At 38.5% G+C, this 23172-nt stretch overlaps 1 protein-coding gene across 1 annotated transcript in view; it reads left to right on the top strand.

Moving 5' to 3' along the window:
• LOC150077598 (phospholipid-transporting ATPase ABCA1-like) overlaps positions 1 to 23172 on the top strand; it is a gene marked incomplete at its 3' end in the record, with an annotated part of 856770 nt that overhangs the window by 773504 nt on the left and 60094 nt on the right. The window contains exons 43-44 of the mRNA XM_090386943.1: positions 4142 to 4276; positions 20349 to 20452. Coding sequence (XP_090243069.1) covers positions 4142 to 4276; positions 20349 to 20452 — 239 coding nt within the window. The remainder of the gene's footprint in view (positions 1 to 4141; positions 4277 to 20348; positions 20453 to 23172) is intronic.

The raw sequence follows: 23172 nt of genomic DNA, 5'->3' as shown, positions 1-23172 counted from the left end.
GGCTGAAGTGACAACAGAACCATCTGGTTTTGACAGAGGTGGGAGCAGAGATGGGAAAAAGTTGCGGCCAATAGCTTTGGCAAGAGAGCAGAATGCTTGGCCACCATTACGGCAAGAAGCAAGTTTTCTACTCTTAGCCTGTTCAAAATCTAGTTTGGACTCATTAATGACTCCAACTTTAATGAGTCCAACAGTCAAACCAGTGATGGTTCGACTGTTGATGATCCTGCTCAGATAGCAAACATAACTGAATGAGTATTTTGCATCTACATTCACACATGAGGAATTATTAAGGTTTGAAAATGGCAGAAGGTTATCAAATTGTAGCAGAATACTTAATGATTTTGTAATAACCGAGAGCAAAGTGGAAGAGAAATTGTTGAAGTTAAACATAAGAAAAGCACCTGGGGTAGATGGGATCTATCCAGATATATTAAAGGAGGCGGCAAAGCAACTAAGCAAACCCTTAGCCATAATTATGAGAGCATCCTTGGACTTAGGGGAGGTTCCCATGGACTGGAGATGTCCAAATGTATCCCCGATTCACAAAGGGGATCGAAGGGTGACACGAGTAATTACAGACCAGTTAGTTTAGCTTCTGTTCCGGATAAAATAATGGAGTCACTGGTTAAAGATGCATTGCAGGATCATCTAGACAAGGCTGCAGCAATAATTCAGACACAGCATGGGTTTGTTAAGGGAAAGTCTTGTCTGACAAATTTTATAGGATATTATGACGTGGTTACAAAGGAACTTGGTGCAAAAAATAAATTTGATATCATATATTTGGATTTCAGGAAAGCTTTTGACACTGTTGCGCATGGAAGACTATTGTACAAATTGGAGCAGAATGGTATTAAGGGTAAGTTGCTACAATTGATAAAAGGATGGTTAAGTGGGAGAAGACAGAGGGTGGTAATCAATGGGTGTTGCTCTTCATGGACTAATGTTATTAGTGGTGTCCCACAGGGTTCGGTGTTGGGTCCACTGTTGTTTTGTATATTTATCAATGATATTGATGAAGGTATATCAGGCTTAATGTCGAAGTTTGCAGATGATACAAAGGTTGGCAGGGTTGTTAATGACAGTAATGGCAGTGTGCTACTGCAACAGGATCTAGATAATTTGGGCAGATGGGCTAAGAAGTGGCAACTGAAGTTTAACCTTGACAAACGCAAAGTACTGCATATGGGTAGAAGTAACCCCAGAGAAACGTACCAACTGTGTGGTATTACACTTAAGGTGGTATAAAATGAAAAAGACCTGGGAGTAATTGTGCAGTCAGATATGAAGTTTTCTGAGCAATGCAGACAGGCTGCCAGGGCAGGTCATGGAGTTTTGTCAATGATATATAGGAATTTTGCTACCAGGAAAAAGGAGGTGATTGTCCCTCTGTATAATGCAATGATCAGGCCATGCCTTGAGTACTGCGTACAGGTCTGGAGGCCTCATTTTAGGAAGGATGTCGATTTGCTTGAGTGTGTACAGAGAAGGGCAACACGATTGGTGGGAGGAATGAAAGGATCCTCTTACCGAGAGAGAGAGAGAGGCTTAAGTTCTGCAAATTGCAGTGGCTGGTGACTAGGCACTTGCGCGGTGATCTGATTGAGGTGTATAAGCCTTGAATGGGTTGAGCACGCTGAATTCTGATGGGATCCTTCCACTTGTTCAGATTACGAATCTAAGGGGGCATAAATTCAAATTAAGAAAGGACAGATGTAGAATAGATGCGCGGAAATTTGTCTTTAGCCAGCGGTGGTTAATTGCTGGAACAAACTTCCATCTGTCGTTGTGGAAGTTGATAGGTTGAATAAATTTAAGGAGGAACTGGACAGGCATTTGGAGGTAATGGTGTGATTTTTTTTTTTTTTTTTTTGGCTGATGCTGCATAAGCTCATCATACACTTGCTTTCTTGCATCACATGTCACTACTACTACTACTATGACCACTTTACAATTGTTGCAAGCTTTGGTGTAGGCAGAAAATTAAACTGAAGAATTGGAAACAAGCCAATTACTATATGTAACGTTCTTCTCTTGAACAGCCTTGGCACATTTATTGGAAAATCAAGGTTTAGATAAAGGACGAGATTTTAAAGTGGAGTGTAGGATAAAGGATTCCATTCCTACAAGAATAATTTCACTGACACGATCTGAGCAAATGTTGACATCAGAAGTTTTGAAACAGTAATCCGACCAAGGAAAAGAAGAAAAGAAATCTTGCAGGTCATCCCATTTTGCATTCTTGTAATGCCAAACAGTATGAGGTTGGGAATAGCCATGAGATAAAGGCTCCATTGGAGAAGAGACAATCACCAAGTTGTGATCTGAGGTACCTAAAGGACCACTCACTTCAACCGTGTACTTAGAAGGGTTGTTTGTGAGAAAAAGATCAAGTGTGTTGGCCGTATGGTTGGGATTGTCCCGTATTCTTGTAGGTAAATGAACAATCTGTGCAAGGTCATTAGAAATTGCAAAAGCCTCAGCATCTCAAACAGCTGGGTTGGTGTGACTAGAAAATGGAAGCCAGCTGGAGTTGTAAACCTTAAAATCACCAAAAAAAATTACCTCACTGTTAGGAAAGTTGGACTGGAGAAAGTCAAGTTGCAAAGAGAGAAAGTCAAAGAGCTCCAAGTGATTAGTGGAGTTGGGAGAACGGTAGAGACAACAGATGAATTTGACACAATGTGGTAGAGAGAGAGAGAGAGACAGAGATTTTAAGGCAGAGAAGACTGAAAAGAAGAGATTCCAAATTACAAAGTCTCTGACAGGGAATATCGGAACAGACATATGCACAAGTATTACCTTTGAGGCAAATAATTTTGGCAACTGAGATGAGCAGTAGTTGAATCAACCGATAACTGAGATTCTGTCAGAAAAAGTACATGGGGTTTGGCTGACTGCAAGTGGAAATGAACATCGTTGAGATTAGAATTGAGACCACATATATTTATGAAATGAACTAGGAAGTGTTTGGGAGGTTTAGATCTTTTCGCAGATAAGCTTACTCTATTAGTTTGACAATTCATGGTGTAATCAATGGTAAGAAATAGTGGGGGGTGGGGGTGACATGCTGTATGAAGTAATGAAATTTTCTGATATGGTGTACACATGGTAAGAATATACCCAGATCCTTGATATATGGCCTTGACAATGCCCCCCCCCCATACACACTATCAGACTCCCTGCAGTCACTATCTGCCAGAGTAGAGGTAGCAAGATCTAGCTGATCCGGAAGCCTCCTAAAGAGTTACCAATAGGTTCGTTCTGGTGTACTATCTAGCGGCCGGCCTGCAAACACCGTTTTACAGCTGTACTCTCGATATGTAAGGAAGATCGGATCTTGCCATGATGTTCATCATAACCACAAAAGTCATCATTCTACTGCTTGATGGAAAAGATGGAAGGGTTGACCGGAACTTAGCTCTGGAGACATAGGTCCACCACTTCAAGTCTCCAATAAGCAATGCGAATATTATTTTAAAAAAAGGAGGGGGAGAGTCCTTAATGACAAGTACCATTGGTCTTCATTGGGTATAAAGAGTGTCCTAACTGACTCGTAATGTAATTCGATTCTATATATTTTATCATAACCACAGTTTTGACTAGGAAAACTCCTAGAAATGTTTCAGTTAAAAAATCCTAATTCTCATGCAGACAAGTGGATATTTCATTTGTACTAAACAATATATGTTTCTGTGTTGTTGGATGCTGGAAAAAAACTGAATTAACTCCCAGGGAGGGAAATCTTATGTCCTCTACCTGAGATTGGCTACTATCCTGATTGAAGAGCCCTAAAGATTAACTGAATTCACCTGAAAGAATTTAAACGCAGACCTTGCTAAATGAGTGACAATTGGCCAAACCACTATATTGTTGTGACTGCAATTATGGATATCAGTATAGTGATTTAAGCTTTTTTTAATAAAAGTTTTTGCAGAAAAACTCATAAGTAAAAATAGTTATTGTTTTCACTTCTGTACTTTGGTTTTAGAAATTTAAGTTTTTAAAAATTCCAATCTAGTTTTCTTTTATTATTATTGTATTTATATATTTAGTTGATCTGTTTATCATAATTAAGAGTGTGTGGCAATATGAATAATAATCTTTTCTAAAACTGAACATTTCTATTTGGTTTCAGGTGGCACAGTGGGGGATCAGAAAATTGGGATTGATAGCTCATGGGCATAATTGTTCTAACACATATTCTGGTGGAAATAAACGAAAATTATCCACTGCTATTGCTCTTGTTGGAAATCCATCTATAGTGTTTTTGGTAAGTTGTATATTTTGTTGCATATGTTGTATCAAATGAATAAACACTATCTGGTGAACTTACAGAACAGGAAAAAACTTCCCCTCTTACATTGTATGGTAATAGAAACTGTTATAACATATGACTTAATTAATGTGATCACAATATTAATACAATAAATAAACAAATATATACATTTATATACTACATGCATGATCAAAAGTATTCAGACATGTATGGATATTTGCAAACAAGGATTTTTAATACCCTTGTTTGCAAATATACATTAGAGCACCTTTTAGCCTACATGACAGCTTCAGCTATCTTAGGAATACTTCCTGTAGGTTTCAGCTGTAATTTGCTTTCATTCATCTTGCAGAAGAGCTTCTGCCAGAGCCAGTTTTCAAGAAGGTAATATTTTCAGCAGCCTAATCTGGCATCTAGTTCATCCCACATCCAAACTGCAACCCACATTTTCAGTGGGTTGCAGTTTGGATTCTAAGTCAACCTGTCCAACTTTTTCGCATCATTGTTAACAAACATGTATAACATGAGCATTGTTGTGCTGATACTAACAGGGCCTGTTTCCATATTACTGCCATGTCCAAACCAGCTGAAACAGTCCCATACAATGAAACGGCCTCCACCAAACTGCATAGTGATAATGATATACTCTGATAGGAAGTGTGCTCTCTGCACAATCTCCGCACCCAGATACATCCATTGGAATGAAATTTGTTGCAAGATCTGCCACTCCCTAGAACTCTCTGCCACTGTGGTAGAATCTCCATATTTCAGAAATTACAGATGGTATGTTCTTGTGGCCTCTTGGACTTGCTCCATGATGTTTTCCATGAAATATATGAGATACTGCCTTCTTTATGGTTTCTCAGATACATTTCTATAAGTTTGTGAAGGCGCCTCCGTAGCCAGGTGGGAAGGAGCAGCAGTGCGTAGCACACGCTTCTTGATTAGACCGGAGTTCGAGCCCGTCACCACCAAATACGGAGGATGCGGGAAGGTCATGGAATGACCACCCCATTTTCCCGGAGCAATATGGCCTTAGTTTTTTTTTTTTTTTTTATGATTGCTAATGCTCCTAAAAACCAAATAACAAACAAACAATAAGTTTGTGAGATCATCTGAACATTTTTTTTTTTTTTTTCTTTTTCATTAAAGTATCACCATGGTCTTGCATCTTTTAATAATGGCAGCCACAGTGGATTTCTGGAAGTTCAGACAAGTTGAAATTCTGTTCACTGAAAGGTTATTGATGTGGTATCCAACTGTTGTCCCATATTCAAAATTTAAAAATTGCATTCCACAACCCATACTGCCTTATAATGTACTGCTGCTGTACAGACAGACTCACAGGATTTATGTTGGTAAGTTTTAGCCAATACACATGTGCAAGGGACTTCTTCCCAGTACACGGTATTCATGGAGGGTGTACAAAGATGTTTGGTCATAGTATACACTGTTACACATTGCACTATTATACAAATGGATCATAATAGTAAATATATTCATAATAATATAAGAAAATATAACTTTAACATTTTAGAAAACAATATTCATCATAAGCATTATACATAAGATCACATAGTCACAAGACCATTAAAAATAAATAGAATTATATTGATATAGCTGTGGTAATAAGATCTGTGGAAAAGAAAACACCAAACTGCCTAACAAATATAGCAGATTACTGCTGCAGTAAAGGCAAGGTGCAATTCTTCTCCTTGTACCAAGCCACCTAATATTCAGAATAAAATGAAATAAAATAAAAAATGTAAATAAGAAAATACAAAGTAAAAAAAAAAAGACAAAGGGGGTCATGCATTTGCACTACTGAAGGTGAAGGTAGTGCAAATGCACAACCCCAATTTAAGGAGACATGTGTCCACTCCCACCAGAGAATGAAACCCATTTTTATAATAAATAGATAATTAGATAGCAATCAGGAATCAAACACTACCACTTCAAAGTTTTGCAAAGACATGAAATTATGACATTTTAGTTGTTGACTACTATCCAGAAAATATTAATGCATTAGTATTAGAATTAGACATATAGTTTAAGGAAGCCACAGGCTTTTGCTTTATTTATTTGTTTTTTCATTGCTTTTGCAATGAAGAAACAAATAAATAAACTAACTAAATAAAGCTTAATAATAAAAAAATAAATATACAAGTTAGTGCAACTGCATCATTTCTGTATGTAGCCAAATAGATAACTGCAACAAGCTATTGATCGTCTCTATTCCTGGGCACTTGTTAATGGATTCAGGTTCTCCCCACAGTAAACCATTTACTTACACTTTTGCTGCAAGCATATTCATCCTAAACCTGAATTAAGGCTGGACAAAGTGCTATTCCAGTAGTGTCAGACACAAAATTCTTGGGACTCGTGTTTGATAAAAAGTTGGCCTTCCTAGATCACATCCGCCAACTCCATACAAAGTGCACGAGAGGCCTGAATATTCTTCACTCTCTGTCTTCTACATCCTGGGGTGCAGACTGATGCACCTACTATGCATTTATCATTCACTTGTACGATCCAAACTAGATATGGTCCCAAGTCCCAATAATATATGCTTCAGCCAGAAGTAGTGTACTTTGATGGCTGGATTTGGCTGCCACAGACCGTCCGGACTTCGCCGAAATTGGGTCCACTTGACTTGAGTGTCTCCCGAATATCAGTGCCATCAGCATTTTAGACTCCCAGGTAGCAAGTACAGCTTGTCTGGCATATCTGAGAGAATGTCTGTGACAACCTCCACAACCAATTACTGAAGCAGTTGTTTTTCCATCAAGGCGAATCATAAAAGTTTTTCCGCAACCAGGTGAGCCTAGTACTAAACCCTGGGGGACTCCATTGATTGTAACAATACAAATACTTGTATTATTGCAATCATACATTTCAACAATTGGCTACAATCAAATAGGTAATTAGGCTATTGGCCTAACCTCCTCCAAACATTGATGTGGTAAAATAAGCAGCAGGCATGTGCATAAAATATTACATCGTTCATACTAAATATTTCAGACTGAAGTATGACGCTAATGTCACTAACGTTGATTCGGTAGAGTAAGTAGCAGGCGTGAGCATAAAATGTTACATCGTTCATGATTTTGGTTCCAGCTGTTCGAAATTTAGTAGGTGTTGTCAAAAATGTTTACACGTAAAACATGTTTCGTGAATACAGTCTACACGCAGTTTTTTTTTTTTTTTTTTTGCATCCAGTTCCTTTATGGCCACATTATAGTATCCAATCAATTTTTTTCATACAGGACTTCCCCTTAACAAGCCCATGCATCCCCACAATTATTGTAACTCATTCCCCTTGTGCTCCAAAATTTAGGAACCAGTTAAGAGCATAAGATGGGGGTCCCTGAAATTAGATGTTTTCATGACAAGATAATGAACATACTCAAAAAATAAACTGATTAACTCACTTTGTCTAGAGCATCAACTCTTGGTGATTGGTGTACAGAATTTTTCTCACTCACTCAGTTCATACATGAGTTTGTTTATGCCAACATTAACCAACTTTCACTTTTCATTTTTATTTATGTTGAGTTTTAATAGTCTTTAAAATGACTGAGAAAAGGAAAAGTAATCAAGATATATCAAATAGAAAAAGAAAGTCAGTAAGTTTTGTAGTAGTAGTAGTAGTAGTAGTAGTGGCATGTGATGCAAGAAAGCAAATGAATGAGCTTATGCAGCATCAGCCAAAAAAAAAAAAAAAAAAAATCACACCATTCCCTCCAAATGCCTGTCCAGTTCCTCCTTAAATTTATTCAACCTATCAACTTCCACAACGACAGATGGAAGTTTGTTCCAGCAATTAACCACCCGCTGGCTAAAGGCAAATTTCCGCACATCTATTCTGCATCTGTCTTTTCTTAATTTGAATTTATGCCCCCTTAGGTTCGTAATCTGAACAAGTGGAAGGATCCCATCAGAATTCAGCGTGCTCAACCCATTCAAGGCCTTATATACCTCAATCAGATCACCGCGCAGGTGCCTAGTCTCCAGCCACTGCAATTTGCAGAACTTAAGCCTCTCTTGGTAAGAGGATCCCTTCATTCCCCTCACCAATCTTGTTGCCCTTCTCTGTACACGCTCAAGTAAATCTACATCCTTCCTAAAATGAGGCCTCCAGACCTGTACGCAGTACTCAAGGCGTGGCCTGACCATTGCCTTATACAGAGGGATAATCACCTCCTTTTCCCTGCTAGCAAAATTCCTATATATCATTGACAAAACCCCATGACCTGCCCTGGCAGCCTGTCTACATTGCTCAGAGAACTTCATATCTGACTGCACAATTACTCCCAGGTCTTTTTCATTTTCTACCACCTTAAGTGTAGTACCACACAGTTGGTACGTTTCTCTGGGGTTACTTCTACCCATATGCAGTACTTTGCATTTGTCAAGGTTAAACTTCAGTTGCCACTTCTTAGCCCATCTGCCCAAATTATCTAGATCCTGTTGCAGTAGCACACTGCCATTACTGTCATTAACAACCCTGCCAACCTTTGTATCATCTGCAAACTTCGACATTAAGCCTAATATACCTTCATCAATATCATTGATAAATATACAAAACAACAGTGGACCTAACACCGAACCCTGTGGGACTCCACTAATAACATTAGTCCAAGAAGAGCAGCACCCATTGATTACCACCATCTGTTTTCTCGCACTTAACCATCCTTTTATCCATTGTAGCAACTTACCCTTAATACCATTCTGCTCCAATTTGTACAATAGTCTTCCATGCGCAACAGTGTCAAAAGCTTTCCTGAAATCCAAATATATGATATCAAAATTATTTTTTGCATCCAGTTCCTTTGTAACCACATCATAATATCCTATCAAATTTGTCAGACAAGACTTTCCCTTAACAAACCCATGCTGTGTCTGAATTATTGCTGCAGTCTTGTCTAGATGATCCTGCAATGCATCTTTAACCAGCGACTCCATTATTTTACCCGGAACAGAAGTTAAACTAACTGGTCTGTAATTACTCGTGTCACCCTTCGATCCCCCTTTGTGAATTGGGGATACATTTGCACATCTCCAGTCCGTGGGAACCTCCCCTGAGTCCAAGGATGCTCTCATAATTATGGCTAAGGGTTTGCTTAGTTGCTTTGCCGCCTCCTTTAATATAACTGGATAGATCCCATCCACCCCAGGTGCTTTTCTTACGTTTAACTTCAACAATTTCTCTTCCACTTTGCTCTCAGTTATTACAAGATCATTAAGCACCCTGCTACAATTTGATAACCTTCTGCCATTTTCAAACCTTAATAACTCCTCATGTGTGAATGTAGATGCAAAATACTCATTCAGTTTGTTTGCTATCTGAGCAGGATCATCAACAGTCGAACCATCGATGTCAAGTGGACCAATCAGATTCATCCCCTTCCTTTTAGAGTTTATATAAGTAAAGAAATCCTTGCTGTTTTTCTTAGCATCTTTTGCCAAGGATTTCTCGTAATCTGCCTTCGCCTGCCGAACCTCCTTTGTGACCTGATTACAGACCAGCTTATATCTGCCATAGGCTTCTGAGTCGCTTGATAATTTATATGCATCCCATGCATTTTTCTTCTCTGTTACGAGTCTCATTAATTCATTTGACAACCATTTAGGCCTAAACCTTGAACAATATTTCTTAATAGGTATGAAACTTTTAGTAGCTTCCACGATTAATTCCTTGAATGCTTCCCACTTAGAATTTACTGTCGGTAACATCGTCAGTTGATTCCACTGTACAGAATTTAAAAACTGTTGGAGACCACTGTACTCGCCTTTACGGAAGCAAAAACCCTTTCCTTTACCCCTGATGGTAATTAAATCTTTAAGTAAATCCCACGTCAGTACACTGTGATCACTGCCACCTAGTGGTTCTTTTATCTGCAAATTCCTAATACATGAATGATCACTGCTGATAACCAGATCAAGAGTATTACTTTCTCTGGTTGCCTCTCGAACATGCTGCTGCAGAAAACAATCATCCAATAAATCCACAAAAGTCTGACTAGTGTGTGAGTGCCCAACCCACAAGTTCCAGTCAATATCTGGGAAGTTAAAATCCCCCATTATAAGACATTCCGATTTACTAGCCCACTCTATTTCTCTGTACAATTGTTCATTGTACTCATTCAAGTCATTAGGCCTATAACACACTCCTACTCTAATTTTTGCTTTCGCAGTGCTTATGTCACACCAAACTGACTCAACAATGCACTGTTCATCTATATCAACTGGATGCACTTCTTTTGATTTTATGTTTTTCTTTATTAACAGCATAACACCTCCTCCCTTCCTATCCTGTCTATCCTTTCTGTACACATTGTACTCCCCAAATTCCAGTTCGGCATTCCTTATATCTGTGTGACACCACGTCTCTGATATCCCAACAATATCCGCCTTGGATGTCTTGACCAACACTTCAAATTCATCAAATTTATTTACTATACTTCTAGCATTGGTATACATGCAAGTATACATGCACCTATTCCTATTCCCAGCCACTCTAACACATCCCATATACCCACCTGTTTCACAATGACGGACATCCGTCCCTGAAACCCCCAACACCCCTCGCTCCAGGTCGCTACTTATTCTAATAGAAGTTGTGCAAGAATCACCTTCACCTCTGCCTACGGCTACTGTTAAACTATTAGTCCTTGTATCCCCCCAAGCTAGCAGTTTTCCGACCCACCTAACACTGCCTCGATAGCATCAGCAAATATTCTTGCACCCTTTCTATTTAAGTGTATCCCATCCCTGTAGAAGCAGTCTCTCCTGTTAACAAGTACAGTCCAGGCTGAAAAAAATTCTACCCCTTGAGCCTTGCACAATCTTTCCAGGGCCGAATTGATCGACAAGGCTCTCATCATATACTCCCTCCTATCGTGTCTGGGCAGAATTGCAGACACTTTCAAATTCAACCCTATTTCACGGCTTTTTTTCATCAGTGACCTGTACTTGTTAAGTAATTCTGCCGGTCTCCTACTCTTAATATCATTAGTGCCAACGTGTACAACTATATCACCTTTTGTGCCCTTAAAAGATGATATCTGCTCTACAACGTCATCAACCTTTGCCCCTGGCAGACATACCCTGGTCCTGTTCCACCTATCCTTTTTACACAATATATTTCCCGTTTCCCTGACAATAGAGTCACCAACAACTACTAGTTCCTTTGGGACCAGCGCAATCTGCCTTGGGGGTTGCCGCTGTGTTGCGTGATGACCAAGTGCAAGCTCGGGCGTTGATGTGGGCAGCTGAGAGCCTGATGGGCCCCTCAATTTAGATCTTTCGAGGGCATCCACCCTGTCCTTCAAACTCTCATATAGGCCCATAACAACGCTGAGTTGTCGCCTGATTTCCTTACACTCCTTACATCGCGCACACACAAAGACATCCCCCATGGCAATATCATGTTCCGTTCCAGATAGTTCGGCAAACATTTCACAAGTTGCACATTTTTTAAGGCTGTGATGCGTTGGAGAATCGCCCCCCTCAGTTCTCCCACGAGTCACAGCACTCCTGCCACTTTGTGCCCGTTGCTTTGCTGCTCTAGTTTGGGGCATGATATTTTAAATTAATAAGATCAATAAATTAAATTAAATTAAATTAAATGTCAATACTACGCTATCTAATAGAAACAGTGAAACGTATTACTGTTTCTATAATTATACGTTAGAGCTACCTAACTACCTCAATTAAAAATTTGAATTCCCGATCACTATACACAAAACAATGCCTCCAATATTCGAATGAAATAACGGTTTTATAAAGTATTACGTATATCTACAAAAACTGTTTATACAAACAAAAATAAAAATAACCAGCGTAATTAGAACTATAAGACAACGTATTAAGTACAATATAAATAACAATTATGTAAATAATAAGCAAAAACTTATCGTTTTTTTCGGAGCCTGTAATTCGCAGCTGTATTTTCTAAAGAGAGTCAGCGCCCTCTCCCTCTGTAATGACATTGGATATCACAAAGACTCAAAAATGGTAAAACTCCATCTTGCATCTCCTGATTTTAATAAGTAATAGTAATAGAATTTACTATATAGTGCAAGGAAGCCCAGGCTTTTGCTGCACTGGCAAAAAAAAAAAAAAAAAAAAAAAAACTTATGTAAATGCAAATTATGTTTCCCTCCTCACACAAGTAAGTATCCAGTTGACCTTTGAATTTATTCAAACTGTCAGCCTCGACTACCCGTGAGGGCAACTTGTTTTAGTTATCAACGACTCACTGGCTAAAATAAAACTTCCTGCAATTTAATCTAAACCTCAAGCCCCGAAATTTTAATATATGACCCATAGTTCTGGAATTGTCTAGAACAGTGAATTCCACCTTCATTCATTTTACTAATCCCTCTCTCAGAGCCTTATAAACCTCAGTCAGGTCACTCGAGGTGCCTGGTTGCCAAGATCTGTAGCCCACATAATCAGTCTTTCCTCATACGGTCATCCTTCTGCCAATCTCACCATTCAAGTTGCCCGTCTTTGGACCCTTTCAAGAAGCTCGATGTCTTTTTACAGAAGAGGTCTCCATACATGAAAACAGTATTCCATAATTCCATTATTGGAACAATTATTAAAGATAAAGAAAGAAATTTGGAACATGTAAAAGGACCCGTGGCAATGTAATCTACTACAATTATGAAAAGAAGCACTGTTGTTTTAAAAATGGAAACTTTGTTAATAACTGGGAGTGAGCATGAGAATCAGACTTATTCCTCTTAGCCTAACCCTTTTTCAGAGGAAAACTATAGGTCTATGAACATTTAAATGCAAATGAATTTAGACATGATGCTGTCTTTCCAAGTAAGCTGTAGCTAGTTTATCACTTTAGAGCCAGGGTTCATTTGCATAACATAAACATGAAGGGTAAAGCAGCCTAGTCTTGGTGAAAAAGCAGCAGAAGAATTAGTGAAAACATTTCATAAAGGGGCTTATAGTTCTTTTCAAACATTTATTATCATTATCCATATGGTGCAAGGAAGCCTGAGGCCTTTGCCGCACCAGCCAAAAAAAATTTCTGAGTTACACTGAGAGAGAGAGAGAGAGAAGCAGAAGGGGATCACCAAGAAAGAGAAGAATGATGATATCCAGCTCAGGACCCTGGGTGTGCCAAGCCTTTATTGATGATGAAACAGAATTCTTTTCTGAAAAAATGCCTGAAAGAACTTATATATCTCCAAAGATGAAAAAAGCCTGCCTATTAATACTAAAGATCATCGAACCTTACTGGATGGCAATACATCAAGTCATTTCAAACTCATACCACTGCTTGCTTATCATTAGCATTAGTAGAGGCATATGATGCAAGAAAGCAAGCTTATACAGCATCAGCCAAAAAAAAAAAAAAACTTCCACTTCTCCCCTCCGTTCATTCAAAATACCTGTCCAGCTGAGCCTTAAATTTATTTAGGCTATCAACTTCCACAACAAGAGATGGAAGTCTGTTCCACCAACCAACTAGCCGCTGGCTAAAGGCAAATTTCCGCACATCTATCCTACATCTGTCTTTCCTCAATCCGAATTTATGCCCTCTCAGGTGATTATTCTGAGCAAGAATAAGAATCCCATCGGCATTGAGCATGCTCAAACCATTCAAGGCTTTATACACCTCTATCAGATCACCTCGCCGGTGCCTAGTCTCCAGACACTGTAATTTGCAGAACTTAAGCCTTTCTTCGTAAAAGCAACCCTTTGTTCCATTCACTAATCTTGTTGCCCTTCTTTGTACTCGTTCCAGCAGCTCTACATCCTTCTTGAAATGAGGCCTCCAGACCTGTATACAGTACTCAAGGTGTGGCCTGACCATTTCCGTATACAAGAGAATAATCACCTCCTTATTCCTGCTAGAAAAATTCCTGTATATCATTGACAAGACACCATGAGCTACTCTTGCAGCCCGTCTGTACTGCACAGAGAACTTCATATCTGCCTGTACAATTACCCCAAGGTCCTTTTCATTCTCTACCACTGTCAGTGTAGTACCACAGAGTTGATACGTTGCCCTGTGTTACCATATGTAATACTTTACATTTGTCAATGTTAAACTTCATTTGCCACCTCTCAGCCCATCTGCTCAACCTTTCCAAATGTTGCTCAACCGTTCCACCTTTTGCAGCAGCATAGCGTCAATAGTATCCTTAACAACCCTGCCAACCTTTGTATCGTTTGCAAACTTGGACATTAAGCTTGATATACCATCATCAATATTATTTATAAATACAGAAACAATAATGGACCCAACACTGAACCCTGAGGGAGTCCACTAATAACATTAGTCCATGATGAGCAGTGTCCATTGATTACCACTCTCTGTCTTCTCCCCCTCAACCACCCCTTTATCCATAGCAGCAATTTGCCTCCAATGCCACACTGCTCCAATTTGTGCAGCAGTCTTCCATGTGCAGCAGTATCAAAAGCTTTCTAAGATCCAAGTATATAACATCAAAGTTATTCCCTGCATCCAGTTCTTTTGTTACTACATTATAGTATCCAATCAAATTGGTCAGGCAAGACCTTCCCTTAACAAAACCATACTGTGTCCGAACTATAACTGAAGTCTTGTCTAGATGATCCCACAGTGCTTCTTTAACCAGTGCCTCCATTAGTTTTCCTGGAACAGAAGTTAAACTCACAGGTCTATAATTACTTGTGTCAACCTTTGATCCTCCTTTGTGAATTGGGGTCACATTTGCACATCTCCAGTCCAGTCTTCCTCCCCTGAGTCCAAGGAAGCTCTCATAATTATGGCTAAGGGTTTGCTTACTTCCTTTGCTGCCTCATTTAATATAACTGGATAGATCCCATCCACCCCAGGTGCCTTTCTTGTGTGTTTCTTCAACAATTTCTCCTCCACTTTACTCTGTTATTACAAGATTATCTAGCTTACTGCCAGAGTTGAATACACCTCTGGCATTCCCCTCGCTGAATAACTCCTCATGTGTGAATGTCGATGCAAAATATTCATTTAGTTTGTTAGCTACCTGAGCATAATCATCAACAGTTGAACCATCGATATCAAGTGGACCAATCTGATTCATTCCCTTCCTTCTAGAGTTTACATAAATAAAGAACTCTTTGCTGTTTTTCTTTGCATCCGTTGCCGAAGATTTCTCGTAATCTACCTTCGCCTGCCTAACCTCCTTTGTAACTTGGTTACAGACCAACTTATATCTATCATAGGCTTCTGTGTCACAAGTTAATTTATATGTATCCCATGCATTTTTCTTCTCTGCCATATGTCTCATTTGTTCATCTGACATCCATTTAGGCCTAAACCTTGAACAATATTTCTTAGTTGGTATGTAAAGCCTAGTAGCTTCCAAGATAAGTTCTTTGAATGCTTCCCATTTTGAATTTGTTGTTGGTAACATCATCAGTTGGTCCCACTGTATAGAATTTAAATACTGTCTCAGACCATCATAGTCACCTTTACGAAAGCAAAAACCCTTCCCTTTACCCCTGATGGTAGTTACCTCTTTGAGTAAATCCCACTTCAGCATGCTGTGATCACTGCCACCTAGTGGTTCTTTTATCTGCAGATTCTTAATGAATGAAGAATCACTACTGATAACTGATAATCAAATCAAGAGTATTACTCCCTCTAGTTGCCTCCCGAGCATGCTGATGTAGAAAACAATCATCCAATAAATCCACAAAATCCTTGCTAGTGTGTGAGTGACCAACCCACAAATTCCAGTCAGTATCTGGGAAATTAAAATCCCCCATTATAAGACTATGATTTACTGGCCCACTCTATTTCCCTGTACAGTGTCTTATTATACTCATCAGAGTCACTAGGCCTATAGCACACTCCTACTCTCAATTTTGATCTCCCAATGCTTATGTCACACCAAACTGACTCGACACTGCACTGTCCAGCTATGTCGACTGGCTTCACTTCCTTGGATTTTATGTGTTTCTTAACTAATAGCATAACCCCTCCTCCCTTCCTATCCTGTCTATCCTTTCTGTACACATTGTACTCCCCAAATTCCAGTTCTGCATTCCTCATATCTGTGACACCATATCTCTGATATCCGCCTTTGATGTTTTGGGCAATACCTCAAATTCATTAAATTTATTTACTGAATTTACTCCTGGCATTGGTGTAAACGCAAGTATACGTGAACCTGTTCCTATTCTTAGCTACCCTAACACAACCCATGTGTTTACTTGTACCGCAATGACTCCCAGCAGTCTGTGAAATATCCTGAATCTTGTTTTCCAGGCTTCTGCCCATTCCAGTAGAAGCAGTGCCAAAAGCACTTTCACTCTCTGTCAGTGGCTACTGTTAATCTATTAGTCTTTGTATCCTCCCCCACAAGCTAGCAGTTTTCTGACTGCCTCGATGGCATCAGCAAATATTCTTGCACCCTTTCTATTTAAGTGTATCCCATCCCTGTAGAAGCAGTCTCTTTCTTGCTAACAAGTACAGACCAGGCTGAAAAAAATTCTGCTCCTTGAGCCTTGCACAATCTTTCCAAGGCCGAATTGATTGACAAGGCTCTCATCATATACTCCCTCCTATTGTGTCTGGGCAGAATTGCAGACACTTTCAAATTCAACCCTAATTCTCGGCTTTTGTTCAACAGTGACCTGTACTTGTTAAGTAATTCTGCCCGTCTCCTACTCTTAATATCATTAGTGCCAACGTGTACAACTATATCACCTTTTGTGCCCTTAAAAGATGATATCCGCTCTACAACATCATCAACCTTTGCCCCTGGCAGACATACCTTGGTCCTGTTCCACCTATCCTTTTTACAAAGCATGTTACCCGTTTCCCTGACAATAGAGTTACCAGCAACTACTAGTTCATGTGGGACCAGTGCAAGCTTTGGCATTGATGTGGGCAGCTGAGAATTTGATGGGACCCCTCAATTTAAATCCTTCAAGGGCATCCACCCTGTCCTTCAAGCTCTCATATAGGCCCATAACAATGCTGAGTTGTCACCTGATTTCGTTACACTCCTTACATCGTGCACACACAAAGACATCCCCCATGGCAATATCATGTCCCATTCCCGATTGCTCCACAAATATCATGCAAGAAGTGCATTTTAAAAGGCTGTGATTCAGAGGGCAACTGCCCCCCCCCCCTCAGTTCTCCCCTGAGCTGCAGCACTTCCATTAGCTTGAGCCTTTTGCTTTTCTGCTCTGGTCTGAGTCATGATTTCAATTTAATTTCAATAAAATTTCAATTTCAGTACAAAATTATAACCCTAAACTTGTATCCTAACACAGTTATAACGCTATATATATTTTTCAGTATCGAGCATTATCTACGAGTTCCATTTATATAATTTCCTTATCAAGTTATGTATTAATTAATTATGTTACGTTTGTAATCTAAGTCATTATATGTATTTAGTTAAAAGTACAATTTAATTGACAATGAAGTTTAACAATATTAATAGATTTTACTGATTAATTGACTATATTATATTCTGTACTATACTAAGCTTACGCTATCTAGTTCGGGATATAACGTGTCATATAACAATGGCGGCAAATTACGAACTGTAATTCTACGGACACTTAAGTATTAATTAACTTCCAAATCTCGCTGTCTCAATTCAGAATAAACTAAGGATCCTGACTAGATCTATAAGCTACTTATAGAAAATTATTTGATGTAACAATTGGTCAATAAAGCGGCTAAATATGGCTAAAAAACTTCTCGTTCAGCGGAGCTGCAACTTGTAATACGTGGATTTGATACCCTTACCAATACTTTTATGCAATTACAAGGCCGAGTAAAGAATAAATACACCAGATTAATCAGAAAATCACAAAATAATGCTATACTACTAAATTTAAACAAAAGTTTTAGAAAAACAATAATTTCAAATCAATAAATAAGAAAATCCACTTAGCGGCTTTGAACCCATTTGACTCCCACTAACCTCGTCCTCCCTAGGGTGAGTATGAAACTTCCCATGAGTTGCAACATGTAACTAAAGCAGTGTTTTGGATGTACAATAAAATGGCACAGGTGGCTCTTGAAATTTACAAAGAATGGTCCAACAAACACTTTGTGACAGAAATGAAGGTTTACAGCCATTAGATAAAAGTGTATTTATACTCATTTAAAGCATCTATACTCGCAGAAATTTCTCTCAGTTATTAAAATCTACTGAATAAGACTGCCCTAATACACTCTAGAAGGAATTTAATTAGTTCAATGCTAGCATGGCACTAATTAAATTCACTGATCTGATAAAATTATGGAGAGATCATGATCTGCCCCTAAACACGAAACTGAGAATCATTGATTCGTTAATTTTTCCAGTTACCACTTATGGATGTGAAGGATGGAATATGAAAAGAGTTGACAGGAAGAAAATTGAGGCATTTGAAATGTGGTGTTACAGGAGAATACTGCATATTTCTTACTTGGATCGAAGAACAAATGAGTGGGTATTGAATAAAATTTGCAGGCCTAAAATTCTTCTTCATAGCATCAACAAAAGAAAACTCATGTTTTTTGGTCATATAGTAAGAAGGGAAAACTTTCTGTTGAAGAATATAATGGAAGGAAAAACCAAGGGAAAGAGGTGCAGAGGAAGACCTATAACTAGGTGGAAGGATGGGATCAGTGAACTTTTGGGCATGACACTTTGTGATGCTGCTCTTATAACACACAATCGATGCAGTTGGAGGAATTTGTTGGTTGCCAGAACAGCTCCTCAGGGAGTTATGTGACTGGAAGAAGAAGAAGAAGAAGATGCTAACATCAGAAATGCCAGTAACTTTTCAGTTTTGCTTGAAAGGTTTCCATAATTAATGGCTGTTGGAAAATTTGAGAGTTTTCAGTTTTTGTCTGTTTTAACACTTTTTATTCTTCCTATCTTTGCCACTAATCGTAATTTTTAATTTTCTCATTACAAGATGCAGTCCATTATAATCAGAAATCCTCTATAATACCCGATTTTACCTCTATAATACCCTGGAGGTAATTGTTCAGTCAGATATGATATGAAATTCTCCAAGCAGTGCAGACAGGCTGCCAAGACAGCTCATGGGGTTTTGTCAATTACATACAGAAACTTTGCTAGCAGGGATAAGGAGGTAATTATACCTTTGTACAAAGCTATGGTTAGGTCGAATCTTGAGTACTGTATACAGGTCTGGAGGCCTCACTTTAGGAAGTATCTGCTGGAACTGGTGCAGAGAAGGCAACCGGATTGGTGAAGGGAACAAAAGGATGCTCTTACCAAGTAAGGCTTCAGTTCTGCAAATTGCAGCATCTGGAGACCAGGCAGGCCTATGGGGAAACCTGATTGAGATGTATAAGGGCTTAAATGGATTGAGTAATCTAAATGCTGATGGCACTGTTCCTCTTTATGAGACTACACACACATGAGGGACATAAATTCAAATTGAAGGATGGCTGCAGGACAGATGTGTAGAAGTTTGCCTTCAGCCAGCAGGTGGTTGATTGTTGGAACAAACATCCATCTGTTGTTGTAGAGTTGGATAGTTTAAATAAATTCAAGGAAGAACTAGACAAATTCTTGAAGGGTGAAGTGGGTAGTTTTTTGTTTTTTTTTTTTCTCCTTTGCTGATGCTTTGTAATCTTGCTGCTTTCTTGCATCATTTTCCACTACTAATACTAATACTTCAACTAGTTGTACTGATTCATTTCTGTGATGATGCAGTCAATTAAGTTTTTCTTGCTTTTATTATGCTGTGTGTCTGAATTCTACAAAATTCAGAGTGCAAGGCTAGCACAAAATTGTATTAGGGTTTTACAATTATTGTAAGATTTCCCTTTCTCTTCATATGTTCTTATAATATCTCTATTTATGCAATTGTTATTTTCTACCATGCTATTTAAATCTTCAAATCATTGTTGTAATTAATTTTGTCTCTTCTTTCTGAGACAAGCTATATGCACAGACAAATTTCATCACCCAATTTCCCATCTTAAATTTTACCTACACAATTTTACTGTATAATTCTCATTAATTAAAACAATCAGTGGTGGTTTTTTTTTTTTTTTTAAGTTAATCTACCTTTTTTTTCTTAGGATGAACCTACTACAGGTATGGATCCTAAAGCCCGCCGATTTCTTTGGAACTGTATAATTGATGTTGTGAAAGAGGGAAGATCTGTTATTCTGACCTCTCACAGGTAACTCTAATGGTATTTTTTTATGCACAATATTATTCCTACACTGGTGTGCAAAACTTAAGGACCAACACTATTTCTAAAGGTTACAACCACAAAATCTTTACTTAAAGTACTCTCTACTGATGAGAGTAGATTCAGTCTCGCCAGTGATTCTGGACCTCAGCTAATCTGGCGATAGGTTGGCACACGGTATCACCCCGCAAACTTCACTGAAAGGGATCGATATGGCAGTCAAGGTGTTATCTTGAAGGGACAGGCACAACTACAGATACTGGAAGGCGGTACTGAAACCGGTGCACGCTACTGTACTGAGGTAATCCTTCCCCATGCATCTGTTCCGAGGTGCCATTGGCCCCAAGTTCGTGTTTATGGATGATAACGCCACACACCAGCGCACTGCAGCTGTTGATATGCTTTTCGAAAGTGAGGACATTGTTCTTGTGGATTGGCCTGCTCGTTCCACCAATCGAAATCCCATCAAACACATATGGGACGTTCTGGGGAGATGCCTAGTGGCACGTCCACACTCACCAGAAAATGTTCACCAGCTGAAGTTGGCGCTGACAGAAGAACGGAAGATGTTATCGCAAGAACGTATCAACAACATTGTTCTAAGTATGTACAGGCAGTGCAAAGCCTGCATCGACATTATGGGTGGCCTTATCTCCTACTGAGGACCACCTCTTCCCTTTGTTCCATCTTTGGCAGTGATGCATCTGTATCATAGCAGCCAGTGCTATGTTACCATTTTTGAATAAAGTCCATCTGTACCATTTTGATTCCGTTGTTGTGTCAGTGTTGTTTCCTTCATCATTTTTGTACCTCACAAGATTCCTTTGGTATACTTTTCCCATATCCAGGCCACTCCTATGAGAAGCTACAGGTGAAAACCTGACTGTTCCTTAAATTTTGCAAACCATTGTATTTTGATTTCATATTTTAGTTGATTCTTAAGCCATTAATAATGCAAAATGTATATATGAAGTGTGAAAAAGTTTCTACATTGGACATGAGATGACACTTGCATAGTTGAGTACAAAATTTATCTTCTAGTTCTTCTAGATAAATAAATGACAAATAATTCAATTTGCTGAATTATTTGTCATTTATTTCAAACCATTGGATGTGCCACTCAGAAATGACACGTTATTCTGTAAAGCTATTTAAAGGTAAAACAATACAAGAAAGCCAATGTTTTCATGCATAAACCTTTAAAAAAATAATTTCCACCATTTAATCCAGATACCTGTCCATCCCTTCCTTAAATTTACACAAACTCGTAATTTACAAACTGATGAGGAATTACCTCGATATAAGCATGCAGAATGCTTTTTTCCTAACGCTCTCCTTGAATAAAAGAATTTAAAATAACTAAATGAATTCTCTACATGTGGAGAGAAAACCTTAACAATCAAACATACCCAGACTCTGTGGATCAAGAGCTCTAAACCTGACACCAAAATACATCAGTCCACCAACAGATATCAACTGGTGATCTGATGTATTTTGGTTTCGGATTTAGAGCTCTTGAACCACAGATTCCAGGTACGTTTGATCACTAAAGTTTTCTCTCCGAGTGTAGAGAATTCATTTAGTTATTTTAAATTATTTTATTCAAGGAGAGTGTTAGGAAAGAAGTGTTCTGCATGCCTATATCAAGGTAATTCCTCTCATTAGTTTGTAAATTGGTTAATAATGAAGAACATATTGGGCCTTGATGCTCTTTCATTTACTAACAAGCTCATAATGTATTCATTAAAAGATGTTTGTATGTAGGATTGAGACAGTTAGCAAAGGAACAATGCTGCATTAGATGAGATGTGTTTATGACTGGAAGATAACTAATATTTAAATTTTGGGAGTATACTACACATTCTCTTCCCTCCTTGTGAGTCTTCTTCAGTATTAATCCTTCCTAAGTATTAATCAGAAGCCAAAAAAGATAGAAAAATTAAAATCACATGTAAAGGTTATGCTGATAGCATTATTTGAAAAGAAGAGAATAGTGTTATCAGAATTTGTTCTGTATGTAAGCATGTGCAGCCAAGTAGTTTTAAAGTAGTAACAGGACACAGTCCACTGTAAGCAACCCAACTAATGGCAAAATGGTTAGATCCTTCAACTATGATAATGCATCAAATGGCATGTTGCCATCTGGAAATTTTTGACCAACAGAAACATTCACATCTAGCTGTGCCCACTTTATTCATCTTATTTGGTACCTTGCAACATTTGGCTGTTCCTAAAATGAAAACAAAACAAAAAAGAAAACAATTTAAGTTGATTCAAGAAATACAGAAAAATACTATGAACTTCCTAAAAGCATTTACAAAAGAAGACTTCCACAAGTGTTTTGAAGATTATAATTAAGAATATTAACAATGTAAATATTTGTCATTGAATAAAATTGATTTTTTTGCAATATTCACCAATATTGGAAAATATTAATACTGCTTTATACTGTTTTGGCTCCTCACCATATGGTGAGGAGCCAAAACAGTATAAGTGTGTGTGTGTGTGTGTGTGTGTGTGTGCGTGTGTGCGCGTGCGTGTGTGCGCGTGCGTGTGTGCGCGTGCTTGTATATTTTGAAGGTTGTTTAAAATCTAACAAATTACATCTGTGTACATACAGATTGTCTTCAAACTCAATAGGAGCATGCTGCCATCTGTTCATTGTGTTTACAAGAATATTATATTTACAATAGTTTCAAAACTTTGCA

The sequence above is a fragment of the Mastigoproctus giganteus genome, chromosome 12 (assembly GCF_048544385.1).
Source record: "Mastigoproctus giganteus isolate SK-2022 chromosome 12, ASM4854438v1, whole genome shotgun sequence".
In the NCBI taxonomy this organism is placed as follows: Eukaryota; Metazoa; Arthropoda; class Arachnida; order Uropygi; family Thelyphonidae; genus Mastigoproctus; species Mastigoproctus giganteus.
Note: the sequence above shows the minus strand (reverse complement) of the source record. Positions and strands in the feature narration are given on the sequence as shown.